We start from the raw sequence: 19,354 nt of genomic DNA on the forward strand, positions 1-19,354 counted from the left end.
ATTCCAGAAACACGATCACTGTTATTCGATATACTGTTTACTGGGGAATTTTCACCCAGTCATCTTTCGTCTTTCGCCGGAAAAATCCATGTTCGCCCTGTGTTACTTTCTGTTATTATTTCGTTCACTAATGATAAATTATGTCATGATACATTCTCCCTAACTACGCAGGGCGATACAGGTGCAAATCAAAGTGCAGCGAAAATGTTCCCGTGCACAGTATAAGAGATATATTAGAGATACACATTTAATGTGATTCGATATATGCGCGATAAATGCGATATTTGTATACATGTTTTCAGCTTTCTACAGTCTAATCTGCCCTAGTAAAAAAAATATCAAAAAATATATATATATCACAAGGTCCATACACGAGAATAATATCACAACACGATACAAAATGATAACATAGTAAGTGAGATGATGCCTGTACCAAAATAAAAGAGAAGTCATCATGACCCCAATAAATATAAGAGCAGGTTGGATTTTGAATTCATTTTATGCCTAATGGCATTCAAAGTTTTATAGATCAAACCGTTGTATTAAACAACAATTATTTTACAGTATTAATACATTGCTTGATTGAATAAAGTCAAGGAAGTAAACATTTCAAAACCTTCAAAATATGAACGTTTTGCCGAATTTTCGATTCATGTATACTACAACTCCAAAATTTTATTCAACCGTGCGTACTTTACGGCTTACGTTCTAATTAAAATCTGAAGATGTAACTGATTAGATACTGCTGATAATATGTCGTACATCTGTCATAGGCTATCCTACTTCAATGGAAATGGACGTATAAAAGTAGACTTATGTAAACATCTAGTCTATTTCACATCAGAAGCATCACACCAGTAAATAACCGCGGTAAGTGTACTGTATGCTATCTCTAGCACTATGTAATAACAATATAACTGGTTTAACTAGTATCATGCAATGCCAACGCAATTGATAAAATTAATAATATATTAATGTCAATAATACCATGTAATGTTAATAGAATATGTATGCCGGTATTATTGAGTTTAATGTCAATAACATATATATATATATATATCGCTAGCACCAGGTTATGTCATAATTATTAACTTTTACCATGTAACGTCAAAATATGTGATATCATTTAATGTAAATTAATTAATTATGATTAGAACCATATAATACACTTATAATTAATATCACTTGCACCATAAAATACCAACATATTTTATTATTTCATTTGTAACATGTAATGTCAATTACATTAATATGAGTAGAATCATATAATACACTTATAATTAATATCACTTGTACCATGAAATACCAACATATTTTATAATTTCATTTGTACCATGTAATGTCAATTAAATTAATATGATTAGAACCATTTAATACACTTATAATTCATATCACATGTACCATGAAATACCAACATATTTGGTTATTTCATTTGTGCAATTTAATGCCAGTTAAATCAATATGATTAGAACCATAAAATGCACACATTATAAATATCAGTATTTCTATGTCATACCATCATATACAATATCACAGGTTATGCCAATTATATCATTATGATTAGACCCATAAAATGCACACTTTATAAATATCACTGTTTATATGTAATACCATCATATACAATATCACTTGTACCAGGTAATGCAAATCAAATTAGTATGATTAGGACCATATGGTACAAAACATAATCAATAAAACACTATTACTATGTAATACCAATATCGATTGTTTAATGTAGTCTCATTAAAATTAATATCACGAGTACTACGTTATACCAATAGTATTGATATCATTTGTACTATTTTATTCTAATCGGATTTATTAGTCATCTGGCACAGCAGTAGAAACATATATGAACATAACACTGAAATCCATTACAGGCGTAAGATGATGATGATATCTTTGACTGTCCTGTTCGTGGTGGGCGTACTGATGACACCAATGATGGTGAAAGCTGCCGTAAGTGATCAGTGTTTTAACATTAGTTTAAAATATTAAAATTTTCTCTATGATAGAATGAAAGATAACACCAAATTTAGCTGTGCTTGATTATTTAACGAATTCATTTTGATTATTATTCCAGGAATGATATTGAACATGTCTCTACCTTTAAGTTTTAAGACATTACGCCCGCTTACATTTTTCCATATTTAAAAAACATGGGGTCAATGTTGTTTAAGATAACGAAATTCGGATTAAAATAATTCAGTTTGTGGTTATACTCAATTGTGTTAAAAACAAATTATTCTATTTCTTCAAAAAATATTTGTTAGCTTTGTGGGTGCACACTGAATATGGATCCTGTCTGTGGAATAGATGGTAACACCTACCCTAACGAGTGTACCATGTCCTGCGAGTAAGCATGATTTAATTTTATTGGTTGAATAAGTATCGTCATTCTTTGCTGTGTATATGCAGGCAAAATTATACTTTTTTCGTTAACATTTTATCGTTTATGATATCTTTACTTCTATCATCTTTTAGCCTTTTCTACTATAGTTTGATCCTTTGAATATTCATGTTATTAAATACACTGCATTTGATTATATCCTGTGTTAAAATATAAAATATTACTTATAACGAAGCAGTGATGTTCTCTACTGTCAACTGTAATCTGTAATATTTTCATTAGCTCAACATTTGGATTTTGAATTAAGCTCTTGTTCAATTGCAAAACAAACGGTATTACAATATGAAATAGTGAAAATAAATGGGGCAATAAAGGCTCAGGTAATTAACAATAACTGATTTTCATAAATTAAAAAAATACACATTGAATATTTTCATGATTTCAGAGGAGTTTCCCTTGACCATTATGGAGACTGTAATAAGGTAAAAAAAATAGTTCAATAGTAATTTTCTTCGAATTGCCAGAAACTTACTTATATATCCTGTATACAGACAAACTGAGACATTATCTACACATCCTGTGTACAGACAAACCTAGACCATACAATGTATCTACATAACCCATGTACAGACACACCTAAACAGTATATACATATCATGTGTACAGACACACCAAGACCATAAATACATATACCATGTACAAACACAGCTAGACCTTATGTACATATACCGTGTCCAGACACACCTAGACCTTAAATACATATACTGTGTACAGACACACTTAAACCTCATATACATATACCGTGTACAGACACACTTAGACCTTATATACATATTTTGTACAGACACACCTAGACCTTATATACACATTATATGTACAGACACACCTAGACATTATATACACATCCTGTGTACAGACATACCTATAACTTGCATACATATCCGGTGAACAGACACACCTAGACCTTATCTACACATCCTATGTACAGACATACATATATCCGATTAACACATCATGTATACAGACAAACTTAGACCTTATTTACACATCCTGCGTACAGACATACCTTGACCATACAAGGTATTCACATATCCGATGTACAGACACACTTTAATAGTATGTACATAACCTGTGAACATACACAAATCGACCTTATATACACATCCTTTGTACAGACTAATCTAGACCTTATCTATACATCCTGTGTACAGACAAAAAAAAGTTAAAGGTAATAATGTTGTCTTAAGATAACGAAATTCGTATTAGAATAATTCAGTTTGTGGTTATACTCAATTGTGTTAAAAACAAATTATTCTATTTCTTCATAACATATTTGTTAGCTTTGTGCGTGCCCACTGAATATGGATCCTGTCTGTGGAATAGATGGAAACACCTACCCTAACGAGTGTACCATGTCCTGCGAGTAAGCATGATTTAATTTTATTATTTGAATAAGTATCGTCAATCTTTGCTGTGTATATGCAGGCAAAATTATACTTTTTTCGTTAACATTTTATCGTTTATGATATCTTTACTTATATAATATTTTAGCCTTTTCTACAATAGTTTGATCCTTTGAATATTCATGTTATTAAATACACTGCATTTGATTATATCCTGTGTTAAAATACAAAATATTACTTATAACGAAGCAGTGATGTTCTCTGCTGTTAAATGTAATCTGCAATATTTTCATTAGCTCAACATTTGGATTGTGAATTAAGCTCTTGTTCAATTGCAAAACAAACGGTATTACAATATGAAATAGTGAAAATAAATGGGGGAATGAAGGCTCAGGTAATTAACAATAACTGATTTTCATAAATTAGAAAAAATACACATTGAATATTTTCATGATTTCAGAGGAGTTTCTCTTGACCATTACGGAGACTGTAATAAGGTAAAAAAAAATAGTTCAATAGTATTTTTTTTGGAATTGCCAGAAACTTATTTATATATCCTGTATACAGACAAACTAAGACCTTATCTACACATCCTGTGTACAGACAAAACAAGTTAAAGGTAATAATGTTGTCTTAAGATAGACCTTATATACATCTCTTTGTACACACACACCTAGACCTTATATACACATTCTATGTACAGACACACCTATACCTAGACACACCTATAACTTGTATACATATCCGGTGAACAGACACACCTAGACCTTATCTACACATCCTATGTACAGACATACATATATTTGATTAACACATCCTGTATACAGACAACCTTAGACTTTATCTACACATCCTGCGTACAGAAATACCTAGACCATACAAGGTATTCACATATCCGATGTCCAGACACACCTAAATAGTATGTACATATCCTGTGAACATACACACCTCGACCTTATATACACATCCTGTGTACAGACAAACCTAGACCTTATCTACACATCCTGTGTACAGACAAAACAAGTTAAAGGTAATAATGTTGTCTTAAGATAACGTAATTCGTATTAGAATAATTCAGTTTGTGGTTATAATNCCTATGTACAGACCTTTAACTTGTTTTGTCTGTACACAGGATGTGTAGATAAGGTCTAGGTTTGTCTGTACACAGGATGTGTATATAAGGTCGAGGTGTGTATGTTCACAGGATATGTACATACTATTTAGGTGTGTCAACTGTAATCTTCAATATTTTCATTAGCTCAACATTTAGATTTTGAATTAAGCTCTTGTTCAATTGCAAAACAAACGGTATTACAATATGAAATAGTGAAAATAAATGGGGGAATAAAGGCTCAGGTAATAAACAATAACTGATTTTCATGAATTAAAAAAATACACATTGAATATTTTCATGATTTCAGAGGAGTTTCCCTTAACCATTACGGAGACTGTAATAAGGTAAAAAAAATTAGTTCAATAGTAATTTTCTTGGAATTGCCAGAAACTTATTTATATATCCTGTATACAGACAAACTGAGACCTTATCTACACATCCTATGTACAGACACACCTAGACCATACACTGTATCTACATATCCCATGTACAGACAAACCGAAACATTATGTACATATCATGTGTACAGACACACGTAGATCATACAATGTATAAACATATCCAATGTACAGACACACCTAAACATTATGTACATATCATGTGTACAGACACACGTAGATCATACAATGTATATACATATCCAATGTACAGACACACCTAAACATTATGTACATATCATGTGTACAGACACACGTAGATCATACAATGTATATACATATCCAATGTACAGACACACCTAAACATTATGTACATATCATGTGTACAGACACACGTAGATCATACAATGTATATACATATCCAATGTACAGACACACCTAAACATTATGTACATATCATGTGTACAGACACACGTAGATCATACAATGTATATACATATCCAATGTACAGACACACCTAAACATTATGTACATATCATGTGTACAGACACACGTAGATCATACAATGTATATACATATCCAATGTACAGACACACCTAAACATTATGTACATATCATGTGTACAGACACACGTAGAACGTATTTATATATCCGACATACAGACCAACTGAGACCTTATCTACACATCCTGTGTACAGACACACCTAGACCATACAATGTATCTACATATCCCATGCACAGACACACCTTAACAGTATGTACATATCATGTGTACAGACACACCAAGACTATAAATACATATACCATGTACAGACACAGCTAGACCTTATGTACATATACTGTGTCCAGACACACCTAGACCTTAAATACATATACCGTGTACAGACACACCTAGACCTTATATACATATCTTTGTACAGACACACCTAGACCTTACATACACATTCTATGTACAGACACACCTAGACCTTATATACACATCCTGTGTACAGACACACCTATAACTTGTATACATATCGGGTGAACAGACACACCTAGACCTTATCTACACATCCTATGTACAGACATACAAAGATCTGATTTACACATCCTGTATACAGACAAACTTAGACCTTATCTACACATCCTCGGTACAGGCACACCCAGACCAGACAAGGTATTCACATATCCGATGTCCAGACACACCTAAATAGTATGTACATATCCTGTGAACATACACACCTCGACCTTATATACACATCCTGTATACAGACAAACTTAGACCTTATCTACACATCCTCGGTACAGACACACCTAGACCAGACAAGGTATTCACATATCCGATGTCCAGACACACCTAAATAGTATGTACATATCCTGTGAACATACACAAATCGACCTTATATACACATCCTGTGTACAGACAAACCTATCCTTATCTACACATCCTGTGTACAGACAAAAAAAGTTAAAGGTAATAATGTTGTCTTAAGATAACGAAATTCGTATTAGGATAATTCAGTTTGTGGTTATAATCAATTATGTTAAAAACAAATGATTCTATTTCTTCATAACATATTTGTTAGCTTTGTGGGTGCCCACTGAATATGGATCCTGTCTGTGGAATAGATGGCAACACCTACCCTAACGAGTGTACCATGTCCTGCGAGTAAGCATGATTTAATTTTATTGTTTGAATAAGTATTGTCAATCTTTGCTGTGTATATGCAGGCAAAATTATACTTTTTTCGTTAACATTTTATCGTTTATGATATCTTTACTTATATCATTTTTTAGCCTTTTCTGTTATATTATGACTCTTTGAATATTTATGTTATTAAATTACACTCCATTTGATTATATCCTGTGTTAAAATATAAAATATTACTTATAACGAAGCAGTGATGTTCTCTCCTGTCAACTGTAATCTGCAATAAGTTCATTAGCTCAACATTTGGATTTTGAATTAAGCTCTTGTTCAATTACAAAACAAACGGTATTACAATATGAAATATGTGAAAATAAATGGGGCAAAAACGGCTCAGGTAATAAACAATAACTGATTTTCATAAATTAAAAAAATACACACTGAATATTTTCATGATTTCAGAGGAGTTTCCCTTGACCATTACGGAGACTGTAATAAGGTAAAAAAATAGTTCAATAGTAATTTTCTTGGAATTGCCAGAAATTATAATCAACACATGCAATCATGTTTGCTCAAATTATTTAATATCTTGATGTAGGACTTGCATATCCTGGGTACAGACACACCTAAATAGAATTTACATATCCTGTGAACATACACACCTCGACCTTATATACATATCCTGTGTACAGACACACCTAGACCTTATATACACATCCTGTGTACAGACACAGCTAGACCTTATATACATATACTGTGTCCAGACACACCTAGACCTTACATACATACACTGTGTCCAGACACACCTAGACCTTATATACATATACTGTGTACAGACACACTTAAACCTTATATACATATACCGTGTACAGACACACTTAGACTAGACCTTATATACACATCCTGTCTACAGACACACCTATAACTTGTATACATATCCGGTGAACAGACACACCTAGACCTTATCTAATCATCCAGTGTACAGACATACATAGATTTGATTTACACATCCTGTATACAGACCAATTAAGACCTTATCTACACATCCTGGGTACAGACACACCTAGACCATACAAGGTATTTACATATCCGATGTACAGACACACCTAAATAGTATGTACATATCCTGTGAACATACACACCTCGACCTTATATACACATCCTGTGTACAGACGAACCTAGACCTTATCTACACATCCTGTGTACAGACAAAAAAAAAAGATTAAAGGTAATAATGTTGTCTTAAGATAACGAAATTCGTTTTAGAATAATTCAGTTTGTGGTTATACTCAAATGTGTTAAAAACAAATTATTCTATTTCTTCAAAAAATATTTGTTAGCTTTGTGGGTGCCCACTGAATATGGATCCTGTCTGTGGAATAGATGGTAACACCTACCCTAACGAGTGTACCATGTCCTGCGAGTAAGCATGATTTAATTTTATTGTTTGAATAAGTATCGTCAATCTTTGCTGTGTATATGCAGGCAAAATTATACTTTTTTCGTTAACATTTTGTCGTTTATGATATCTTTACTTATATCATCTTTTAGCCTTTTCTGTTATAGTTTGATTCTTTGAATATTCATGTTATTAAATTACACTGCATTTGATTATATCCTGTGTTAAAATACAAAATATTACTTATAACGAAGCAGTGATGTTCTCTACTGTCAACTGTAATCTGCAATATGTTCATTAGCTCAATATTTGGATTTTGAATTAAGCTCTTGTTCAATTGCAAAACAAACGGTAATACAATATGAAATAGTGAAAATATATTGGGGAATAAAGGCTCAGGTAATAAACAATAACATAAATCAGGAAAATACACATTGAATATTTTCATGATTTCAGAGGAGTTTCCCTTGACCATTACGGAGACTGTAATAAGGTAAAAAAAAAGTTCAATAGTAATTTTCTTGGAATTGCTAGAATTTTATATATCCTGTATACAGACAATTGAGACCTTATCTAAACATCCTGTGTACAGACACACCTAGACCATACAATGTATCTACATATCCCATGTACAGACACACCTAAACATTATGTACATATCATGTGTAAAGACACACGTAGAACGTATTTATATATCCTGTATACAGACAAACTGAGACCTTATCTACACATCGTGTGTACAGACACAAGAAGAACGCATCTACATATCCTGTGTACAGACACACCTAGACCATACAATGTATCTACATATCCCATGTACAGACACACCTAGACCATACAAGATATTTACATAGCCGATGTACAGACACTCCTAAATAGTATGTACATATCCTGTGAACAGACACACCAAGACCATAAATACATATACCATGTACAGACACAGCTAGACCTTATATACATATACTGTGTCCAGACACACTTAAACCTTAAATACATATACCGTGTACATACACACTTGGACCTTATATACATATACTGTATACAGACAAACTGTGACCTTTTAAACATCCTGTATACAGACACACCTAGATCTTATATACATATACTGTATTCAGACAAACTGAGACCGAATATTCCCAAAATTTATCTTTGCTGTTTATAGAACATAATCAATGTACCAAACGTATCGGTACGAAACGAAACTGTATCTAACGGACGTACCAAACGTATATGTACCTAACGTATCTGTACCAAAGGTATCCGTATCTAACGTATATGTACCAATCGTAAATGTACATAACGTAAATGTACATAACGAACGTACCGAACGTATCTGTACCAAACGTATTCGGACCAAACGCATCTGTACCAAACGTATTGGGACCAAACGCATCTGTACCAAACACCAAACGTATTTGGACCAAATGTACCTGTACCAAACGTATCTGTACCAAACGTATCCGCACCTAACGTATCTGTGCCAAACGGTCGTACCAAACGTATCCGCACCTAACGTATCTGTGCCAAACGGTTGTACCAAACATATTTGTACAAAACGTATCTGTACCAAACGTTTCTGTACCAAACGTATTTGGACCAAACGCATATGTGCCAAACGTATATGTACCAAACGTATATGTACCAAAAGTATCTGTATCAAACGTATCTGTACCAAACGTAGTAAGCTGAAGAATGGAGACATGTAAATATAATTATGAACGTTAATACTATATACGTTTATACGAACGCAAAAACTATACGTAAACATGAACGCAGATACTGTACGTAAACATGAACGCAGATACTATACGTAAACATGAACGCAGATACTATACGTAAAAATGAACGCAGAAACTATTCGTAAAAATGAACGTAGATACTATACGTAAACATACTATCCATATATTTAAGCTCTATCATGTTTCAATAATGGAAACTGTTGAATACAAAGCCATTGCCCTTTCGTTAACTTACTTTATTTTTTTACCTAACAGAGGAGTGTATATTTCTTTACGCGACATATATTGTCGAGTAACTTTGCGTAAATTATTGTTCGCAGATTCAAGATGTAGTTAGATGTTACACTCCAATATATATTTATCGTTACGTTTTGAGATTGTGTTATTTTCGGTGCTAGAAACAAACCGGTTTCCAAACTACTGCATAATAGATGGGCATATGATAAAGAGATGATTAGATGGTTGTCGTTAAAATAATATACAAATCAATGACGACATATAGATCATATATACACTCCTTAACGTGAAACCAAACATTCAGTACGAAAGAGTATTCCTCACAAGCTACTAACATCGCGTTTTACTAACAAACAGTACCAACTGAACTACTCAATACTATGCTGTATGAGAAACAAATCACTTTCGATTTTCCGATCGTAAACTTTCCCTCACTCACACCCCTTTAATCTCCTTACTCACACCCATTTAACCACATCTACGATGTTCACATGTTACTATTGCTTCGATATTCAAGGGTCTGTCCAGATTTTATGATATATATGATAGTTGCCAAATAGTGATCGACAACATAACGGCACAGGATTTTTAGTACATGACCAATTTTATGTTCTTCAACATAGCCTGATTGAGAACAAGTATAGTCGTATTTAAGAAGACTTTGTGCTCGATGTTGAGTACCAATTATGGTTTTCTTACCACATTGTTATTTTTCTTATTAATTAATTACATTTGTAGGTTTGTGCTTGTCCACTAATTTTGGATCTTGTTTGTGGAATGGATGGAAATACCTACCCCAACGAGTGTACCATGAACTGCGAGTAAGTTCACAATATATTTAGTGTCAAGATACTTATTATGTCTCCCATTCGAATGAAGGATGTCACATCTACGTTATATAAGTTAATAATATTATTAAGTTTTTGCCAGTGAAATATCAGTGTCGGAATTGCGTTGAGTATGCTATTCAAAATGGCGCACAGCCTTGTTGTCAAGCGTGACGTCACTATCACTAGCATATTGCAGTAATAAGTACGCTTCTGATTCCCGCCCTTTTTAAATGCATTTCATTTTTCATGTTTCATGTTTTAAAAATGTAATAAATAGAGACTTTAATGCTGTCTTGAGTATTACCAGATATATTTCACTCGTGTGGCTAATATTTTGATATTTTTCACGAGTGCGTAACCTATATATGGTATCACTCATTGAGTCAATATACAATGGTAAGGCATTTTGAGGTAAAGATGAAGTATTACACCTGGCGTTCCATTTATGTTATTCCTTAACATATATAACCTGCATTTTAAATGGTTAAACAAACAATCATCAACAGTTTAGAAAATATCTAAAATCCTCTGAACATATCGCCTGCTTTCTTTTAATAACTACAAATTTTGTCACTTGAATCCCTATCTTTTACCTCAATTTTCGAACCACTCTTCCATCGTCATGAATTAGAATGGAATCCTCGGCAATTTCATATATATTTTATTTACCGTTTCAGAGGGGTTTCTTTGGATTATTACGGAAACTGTAACAAGGTAAGGTAATAAAATAGCGTTTTCGTAGGAAGTGTTATCACTATCTTTTTGGGTACCATGTCAACTGAAAAAGATTCTATCAAAAATAGAGCCATATATATGTGTACTTTTAATAACAAGATGTGAATCATTGCAACTTTATTCGTTCTGTTCTCTTCAACATTCAATGTCATTATATGCCGAATAACTGACTATGTGTTAAATGAAACAGTTTCACCATATGCCTAAAAGATAAAATCACTAACAAAATAAATAAAAAGAAACATATGTTTTACGTGTCGTATTCTTTCGAGTAAAGTTCTATAAAGTATCGAAAGAAAACAAGAATAGCACTTTAACTGCATTTCACCATTCAACCTTGAGGTTGTATTATATGACCTCATGCGGTAGAAACAAATCACTGAAATAAAATACTTTCATTCTTGCTTACGCTATATCATGTTCTTGTTTTACATTTCCGTCCAACTATGGGGAAGCTGTGTATCGACGCTCATAAGTGTACTTTGTAACTTCGCTGTCAACAATGTATATCTCCGAGACCTACATTGCACGTGTCGTTGTTAGAGCAGAAGTAGCCTTACCCTTCTTGGACACGTGGCCTTTTTAACCTCATTGTAGATCTTCCTTTCAATAATACTCAATATGAATTCGAATAATGGTTTTGTTTACCCTTTTGTTATTCTCTTATGTCTTAAATTATGCACAGGTTTGTGCTTGCCCGGCGAGTTGGGATCCAATCTGTGGAATTGATGGAAATACCTACCCCAACGAGTGTACCATGAACTGCGAGTAAGTTCACAATATATTTAGTGCCAAGTTGCTTATTATGTATCCCTTTCGAATGAAGGATGTCACATCTACGTTATATAAGTTAATAATATTATTAAATTTTTGCCAGTGAAATATCGGATTCTATAAACGTTATAAAACTGATATCTTTCACACTGTGGCAAATATCAAAAGTGATATGTGAAAATATCCCTTTTTGGTATTGACCAATCATAACGGTATCTTCTATTCGCTGCATTCAAAGGCAACGATTTTTTGTTCAGATTCAAATGAAGCGACGGTAGAATAAGTGGTTGTTATGGTAAATGTTTGGTACACACGCTTAAGTATTTACATAAATATACAATTAATAACATGAGTATAAGCAATCATACCAGAAAATGGCAGAAAACGTCGGAATTGCGTTGAGTATCCTATTCAAAATGGCGCGTAGCCTTGCTGTCGAGCATGATGTCACTAGAATATGGCGTTAATTAGTACACTTCTGATCCCCGCCCCTTTTTAATTCTTTCTTCAAGTTTTATGCTTTAAAAATGTAATAAATAGATAATGTAATGGTGTCTTCAGTAGTAACAGATATATTTCACTCGTGTGGCTAATATTTTGATATTTTTCACGAGTGCGTAACCTATATATGGTATCACTCATTGAGTCAATATATAATGGTGAGGTATTTTGAGGTAAAGGTGAAGTATAACAACTGGCGTTCCATTTATGTTATTCCTAAACATATATAACCTGCATTTCAAACATAGAATGACTAAATAAATTCTCTGAACCTATCGCCTGCTTAATTTAAATAACTACAAATTATGTCACTTGAATCCCTATCTTTTTCCTCAATTTTCGAATCACTCTTCCATCGTCATGAATTAGAATGCAATCCTCGGCTATTTGATATATATTTTTGTTACCATTTCAGAGGGGTTTCTTTGGATTATTACGGAAACTGTAAAAAGGTAAGGTAATGAAATAGAGTTTTCGTAAGAAGTGGTATCACTTACTCTGTAGTCACCAAGTCAACTGAAAAAGATTCTATCAAAAATAGAGCCATATGTATGTGTACTTTTAATAACAAGGTGTGAATAGTTGTTACTTTATTCGTTCTGTTCTCTTCAGCATTCAGTGTCATTATATGCCAAACAACTAACCATGTGTTAAATGAAACAGTTTCACCATATGCCTAAAAGATAAACCACTAACAAAGTAAATAAAAAGATACATATATTTTACGTGTCGTATCTTTTCGTGTAAAGCTTCGTAAAATATCGAAGGAAAATAAAAATAGCACTTTGTCTGCAATTCACCGTTTAACCTTGAGGTCGTATTTAATGCCCCCCTGCGGTAGAAAGAAATCACTGAAATAATTTTTTTCATTCTTTCTTACGCTATATCATGTTCTTGTTCTCCATTTCCGTCAAACTATGGGGAAGCTGTGTATCGACGCTCATAAGTGTACTTTGTAACTTCGCTGTCAACAATGTATATCTCCGAGACTTACATTGTATGTGTCGTTGTAACAGCAGAAAAAGCCTTACGCTTCTTGGACACATGGCCTTTTTTAACCTCAGTGTAGATCTTTCTTTTGATAAAATTCAATATGAATTCGAATTATGGTTTTGTTTACCCTTTTATTATTCTCTTTTTTCTTACAAATGTGCACAGGTTTGTGTTTGCCCGGCGAATTGGGATCCTGTCTGTGGAATTGATGGAAATACCTACGCTAACGATTGTACCATGAACTGCGAGTAAGTTCACAATATATTTATTGCCAAATTCCTTAGTATGTCCCCCCTTCGCATGAAGGGAGACATATTGTATTAGTACTGGTTCTTCTTCTTACTCTGGTTCTTGTTCTTGTTCTTCTAATCGCACCTTATCCGGGCTTTAACTTTTAAACCGTTAAAGATATCTTGATCAAACTAGGGGTATGTATGTATCACCAACAGTAGGTGTGCAGTGTAATGAAATTTGGTCTCGTGCTTCATTATATACAGAGCTATCGCTCTTTGTTTATTTTAATACCGAAGTTTGTCCGGAGAATAAGTTCCATGTTTTGTCACCTACGTTGACCAAACTTACCATATTTATGTTTCTTGGGAAGGCGGAATCTCTCGCACTGCAATCGGGTTTTGTGTCTCACTATGTACAGAGTTATGACCCTTTGTTTATTTTTTATATCGAAGTTTGTCCATGGCATAACTTATAAACCGTTAAAGATATCTTAATCAAACTTAAAGTATACTTGCATCACCCACAGAGGGTGTGCAGTGCAATATAATTATGTATCGTACCCCACTATATACAGAGTTTTTGCCCTTTGTTTATTTTTAATACCGAAGTTTGTCCTGAGAATAAGTTCCATGTTATTTCACCTATGTTGACCAAACTAACCATATTTATTTATCCTGGGAATGCGGAATCACTCGCACTGAAATCGGGTATCGTATCCAACTATACATAAAATGATGGCCCTTTGATTATTTTTAATACCGAAGTTTGTCCAAGGCATAACTTCCATGTTATTACACCTACGTTGACCAAATTTGCTATAGCTATGTATATTGGGAAGTACAAATGTGGCATTCTAAACTCGAGACTCGTGCGCCAGTATATAAAGATATATGGCCTGTTGTTATTTTTTTAAACCGAAGTATGTCTATTGGGTAATAAGGGGAGACATATGTTTTTTGTGCCCAAAAACAAGTTTCTAGTTTTGACTTTGTGTCATCACTCTTTGTTAGGTATTTGCACAACAGAAATTTTCCCCTTTTCTTTCAGACTTTCGAAAACAATGAACTGTCATTTCAGATAAACAGTAAACATTAAATACCGCTTTGAAACGCCGTGTTTTCTGTTACTTTGTATTTAACATATTTTATCCACAATCGAATCCCCCCTATTTTCCAGGGGCGAAAGTAGAGCAAATCGACGAGACTAAAATGTCTGGTTGTATATTAACTTTAAATATGTCCGTACATATTACAAACAATCCAAATATTTTAATTACATTATAAACGTAATTTTGTGCTTACAATTTCAGAGGAGTCGCGTTGGATTATTATGGGGAATGTTACAAGGTAAAGTAGAAACATAACGTCTTTTCATAAAAAAAGAAAATCACTTTGATTGGATTTCTTAAGTATACAAATATTTGCAAAAAAATAGATAAAACATAGTTTGTACATTTTAATCATGTAATCGTGCTCACGAATCGAAGGAATACCGTTATTTGACCTCAGAATCGATTTGACCACGGAATCATTAAATGAAGAAATATTGAGATAATGTTTATGATATTACAACGTAGTATTCGTACATATTATTGTAGCTTTGCGGATGCCAAAAGATTTTAGATCCCGTGTGTGGAGTGGATGGAAATACCTACAATAATGAGTGTCTCATGAGATGCGAGTAAGTGTAAATAAATTATATTGCTTTTTAGATGATATATTCAGTAGTGTTGTGCATATTTTTTTAAATTGTATCACCAGTATAAAGAATAAAAGGGAACAATGATTGGAACAATTATAAAAACTTCCATGTTTTCATTTAACATGAAATTCGCAAAACAAATGTAAATGCAGATTGAATTAATTATAACTATTTCTGCAGGATGCAATGACTGAAAAGATAAAAAAGAAATGTGTATATGTCCAATGTACTTTTATCAATATTGATATTGTCCATGCTGAAGGGGTTTTAAGAACACCGTCACATCTATGTTATATAAGTTAATAATATTTCTTACTTTTTTGCCAGTGAAATATCGGATTCTACCAACTTGATAAAACTGATATCTTTCAAACTGTGGCAAATATCAAAAGTGATATTTTCACAGTGTGAAAATATCCCATTTTGGTATTGGCCAATCATAACGGTATCTTCTATTCGCTGCATTCAAAGGCAACGATAATTGTTCAGATTCAAATGAATCGACGGAAGAATAAGTGGTTGCTATGGTAAATGTTTGATTCACACACTTAAGTATTTAAATAAATATACAGTTAATAACATTACTATAAGCAATCATACTAGAAAAAGGCAGAAAACGTCGGAATTGCGTTGAGTATCCCATTCAAAATGGCGTGCAGGCTTGCTGTCGAGCGTGATGTCACAAGAATATGGCGCTAATTAGTACGCTTCTGATCCCCGCCCTTTTTTCAATGCATTACATTTTTCATATTTTATGCTTTAAAAATGTAATTAATAGAGAATTTAATTGTGTCTTCAGTAGTAACAGATATATTTCACTCGTGTGGCTAATATTTTGATATTATTCACGAGTGCGTAACCTATATATGGTATCACTCATTGAGTTTATATACAATGGTAAGGTGTTTTGAGGTAAAGGTGAAGTATAACAACTGGCGTTCCATTTATGTTATTCCTAAACATATATAACCTCCATTTCAAACATGAAATGGCAAAACAAACTCTCAGAACATATCGCCTGCTTTCTTTTAATAACTACAGATTATGTCACTTGAATCCCTATCTTTTACCTCAATTTTCGATTCACTCGGCAATTTGATACATATTTGTGTTACCATTTCAGAGGGGTTTCTTTGGATTATTACGGAAACTGTAACAAGGTAAAGTAATAAAATAGCGTTTTCGTAGGAAGTGGTATCACTTACTTTGTAGTCACCAAGTCAACTGAAAAAGATTCTATCAAAAATAGTGCCACATGTATGTGTACTTTTAATAACAAGGTGTGAATAGTTGTAACTTTATTCGTTCTGTTCTCTTCAGCATTCAGTGTCATGATATGCCAAACAACTAACCATTTGTTAAATGAAACAGTTCCACCATATGCCTTAAAGATAAACCACTAACAAAGTAAATAAAAAGATACATATATTTTACGTGTCGTATCTTTTCGTGTAAAGCTTCGTAAAATATCGAAGGAAAATAAAAATAGCACTTTGTCTGCATTTCACCGTTTAACCTTGAGGTCGGATTTAATGACCCCTTGAGGTAAAAACAAATCACTGAAAAAAAATTCTTGTATTCTTTCTTACGCTACATCATGTTCTTGTTCTCCATTTCCGTCAAACTATGGGGAAGCTGTGTATCGACGCTCATAAGTGTACTTTGTAACTTCGCTGTCAACAATGAATATCTCCGAGACTTACATTGCATGTGTCGTTGTTACAGCAGAAAAAGACTTATCCTTCTTGGACACATGGCCTTTTAACGTCAGTGTAGATCTTTCTTTTAATAAAAGTCAATATGAATTCGAATTATGGTTTTGTTTACCCTTTTGTTATTCTCTTATTTCTTACAAATATGCACAGGTTTGTGTTTGCCCGGCGAATTGGGATCCTGTCTGTGGAATTGATGGAAATACCTACGCTAACGATTGTACCATGAACTGCAAGTAAGTTCACAATACATTTATTGCCAAATTCCTTAGTATGTCTCCCCTTCGCATGAAGGGAGACATATTGTATTAGTACTGGTTCTTCTTCTTCTTCTGGTTCTTGTTCTTGTTCTTCTAATCGCAACTTATCCGGGCTTTAACATTTAAACCGTTTAAGATGTCTTGATTAAACTAGGGGTATGCATGTATCACCAACAGAAGGTGTGCAGTGTAATGAAATTTGGTCTCGTGCTTCATTATATACAGAGTTATCGCTCTTTGTATATTTTAATACCAAAGTTTGTCCGGAGAATAAGTTCCATGTTATGTCACCTACGTTGACCAAACTTACCATATTTATGTTTCTTGGGAAGGCGAATCTTTAGCACTGCAATCGGGTTTTGTGTCTCACTATATACAGAGTTATGACCCTTTGTTTATTTTTTATATCGAAGTTTGTCCATGGCATAACTTATAAACCGTTAAAGATATCTTAATCAAACTTAAAGTATACTTGCATCACCCACAGAGAGTTGCAGGGCAATAAAAGTATGTATCGTACCCCACTATATACAGAGTTATTGCCCTTTGTTTATTTTTTATATCAAAGTTTGTCCTGAGAATAAGTTCCATGTTATTTCACCTATGTTGACCAAACTTACCATATTTATTTATCCTGGGAAGGCGGAATCACTCGCACTGAAATCGGGTATCGTATCCAACTATACATAAAATGATGGCCCTTTGTTTATTTTTAATACCGAAGTTTGTCCAAGGCATAACTTCCATGTTATTACACCTACGTTGACCAAATTTGCTATAGCTATGTATATTGGGAAGTACAAATGTGGCATTCTAAACTCGAGACTCGTGCGCCAGTATATAAAGATATATGGCCTGTTGTTATTTTTTTAAACCGAAGTATGTCTATTGGGTAATAAGGGGAGACATATGTTTTTTGTGCCCAAAAACAAGTTTCTAGTTTTGACTTTGTGTCATCACTCTTTGTTAGGTATTTGCACAACAGAAATTTTCCCCTTTTCTTTCAGACTTTCGAAAACAATGAACTGTCATTTCAGATAAACAGTAAACATTAAATACCGCTTTGAAACGCCGTGTTTTCTGTTACTTTGTATTTAACATATTTTATCCACAATCGAATCCCCCCTATTTTCCAGGGGCGAAAGTAGAGCAAATCGACGAGACTAAAATGTCTGGTTGTATATTAACTTTAAATATGTCCGTACATATTACAAACAATCCAAATATTTTAATTACATTATAAACGTAATTTTGTGCTTACAATTTCAGAGGAGTCGCGTTGGATTATTATGGGGAATGTTACAAGGTAAAGTAGAAACATAACGTCTTTTCATAAAAAAAGAAAATCACTTTGATTGGATTTCTTAA

General features: G+C 33.3%; 1 protein-coding gene across 8 annotated transcripts in view; it reads left to right on the forward strand.

The window, feature by feature from the left end:
• The first annotated feature begins 839 nt into the window (after positions 1-839).
• The window catches only part of LOC110465404 (ovoinhibitor-like), a 23,468-nt gene continuing 4,953 nt past the window's right edge, over positions 840-19,354 (forward strand). The window contains exons 1-18 of one of the 8 annotated variants that reach the window (XM_021521188.1): positions 840-870; positions 1,881-1,959; positions 2,274-2,356; positions 2,796-2,832; positions 3,691-3,773; positions 4,214-4,250; positions 6,810-6,892; positions 7,334-7,370; positions 8,212-8,294; positions 8,727-8,763; positions 10,985-11,067; positions 11,754-11,790; positions 12,497-12,579; positions 13,502-13,538; positions 14,245-14,327; positions 15,623-15,659; positions 15,911-15,993; positions 17,138-17,174. In XM_021521188.1, coding sequence (XP_021376863.1) covers positions 1,888-1,959; positions 2,274-2,356; positions 2,796-2,832; positions 3,691-3,773; positions 4,214-4,250; positions 6,810-6,892; positions 7,334-7,370; positions 8,212-8,294; positions 8,727-8,763; positions 10,985-11,067; positions 11,754-11,790; positions 12,497-12,579; positions 13,502-13,538; positions 14,245-14,327; positions 15,623-15,659; positions 15,911-15,993; positions 17,138-17,174 — 1,032 coding nt within the window. In that variant the 5' untranslated portion in view covers positions 840-870; positions 1,881-1,887. Of the gene's footprint in view, positions 871-1,880; positions 1,960-2,273; positions 2,357-2,795; positions 2,833-3,690; positions 3,774-4,213; positions 4,251-5,174; positions 5,212-6,809; positions 6,893-7,333; positions 7,371-8,211; positions 8,295-8,726; positions 8,764-10,984; positions 11,068-11,753; positions 11,791-12,496; positions 12,580-13,501; positions 13,539-14,244; positions 14,328-15,622; positions 15,660-15,910; positions 15,994-17,137; positions 17,175-19,354 lie in introns of all 8 variants that reach the window. The other 7 variants (XM_021521186.1, XM_021521193.1, XM_021521191.1 and 4 more) reach the window with 7 other exon arrangements.

This window comes from Mizuhopecten yessoensis, unplaced genomic scaffold (assembly GCF_002113885.1).
Source record: "Mizuhopecten yessoensis strain PY_sf001 unplaced genomic scaffold, ASM211388v2 scaffold11073, whole genome shotgun sequence".
Classification (NCBI taxonomy): Eukaryota; Metazoa; Mollusca; class Bivalvia; order Pectinida; family Pectinidae; genus Mizuhopecten; species Mizuhopecten yessoensis.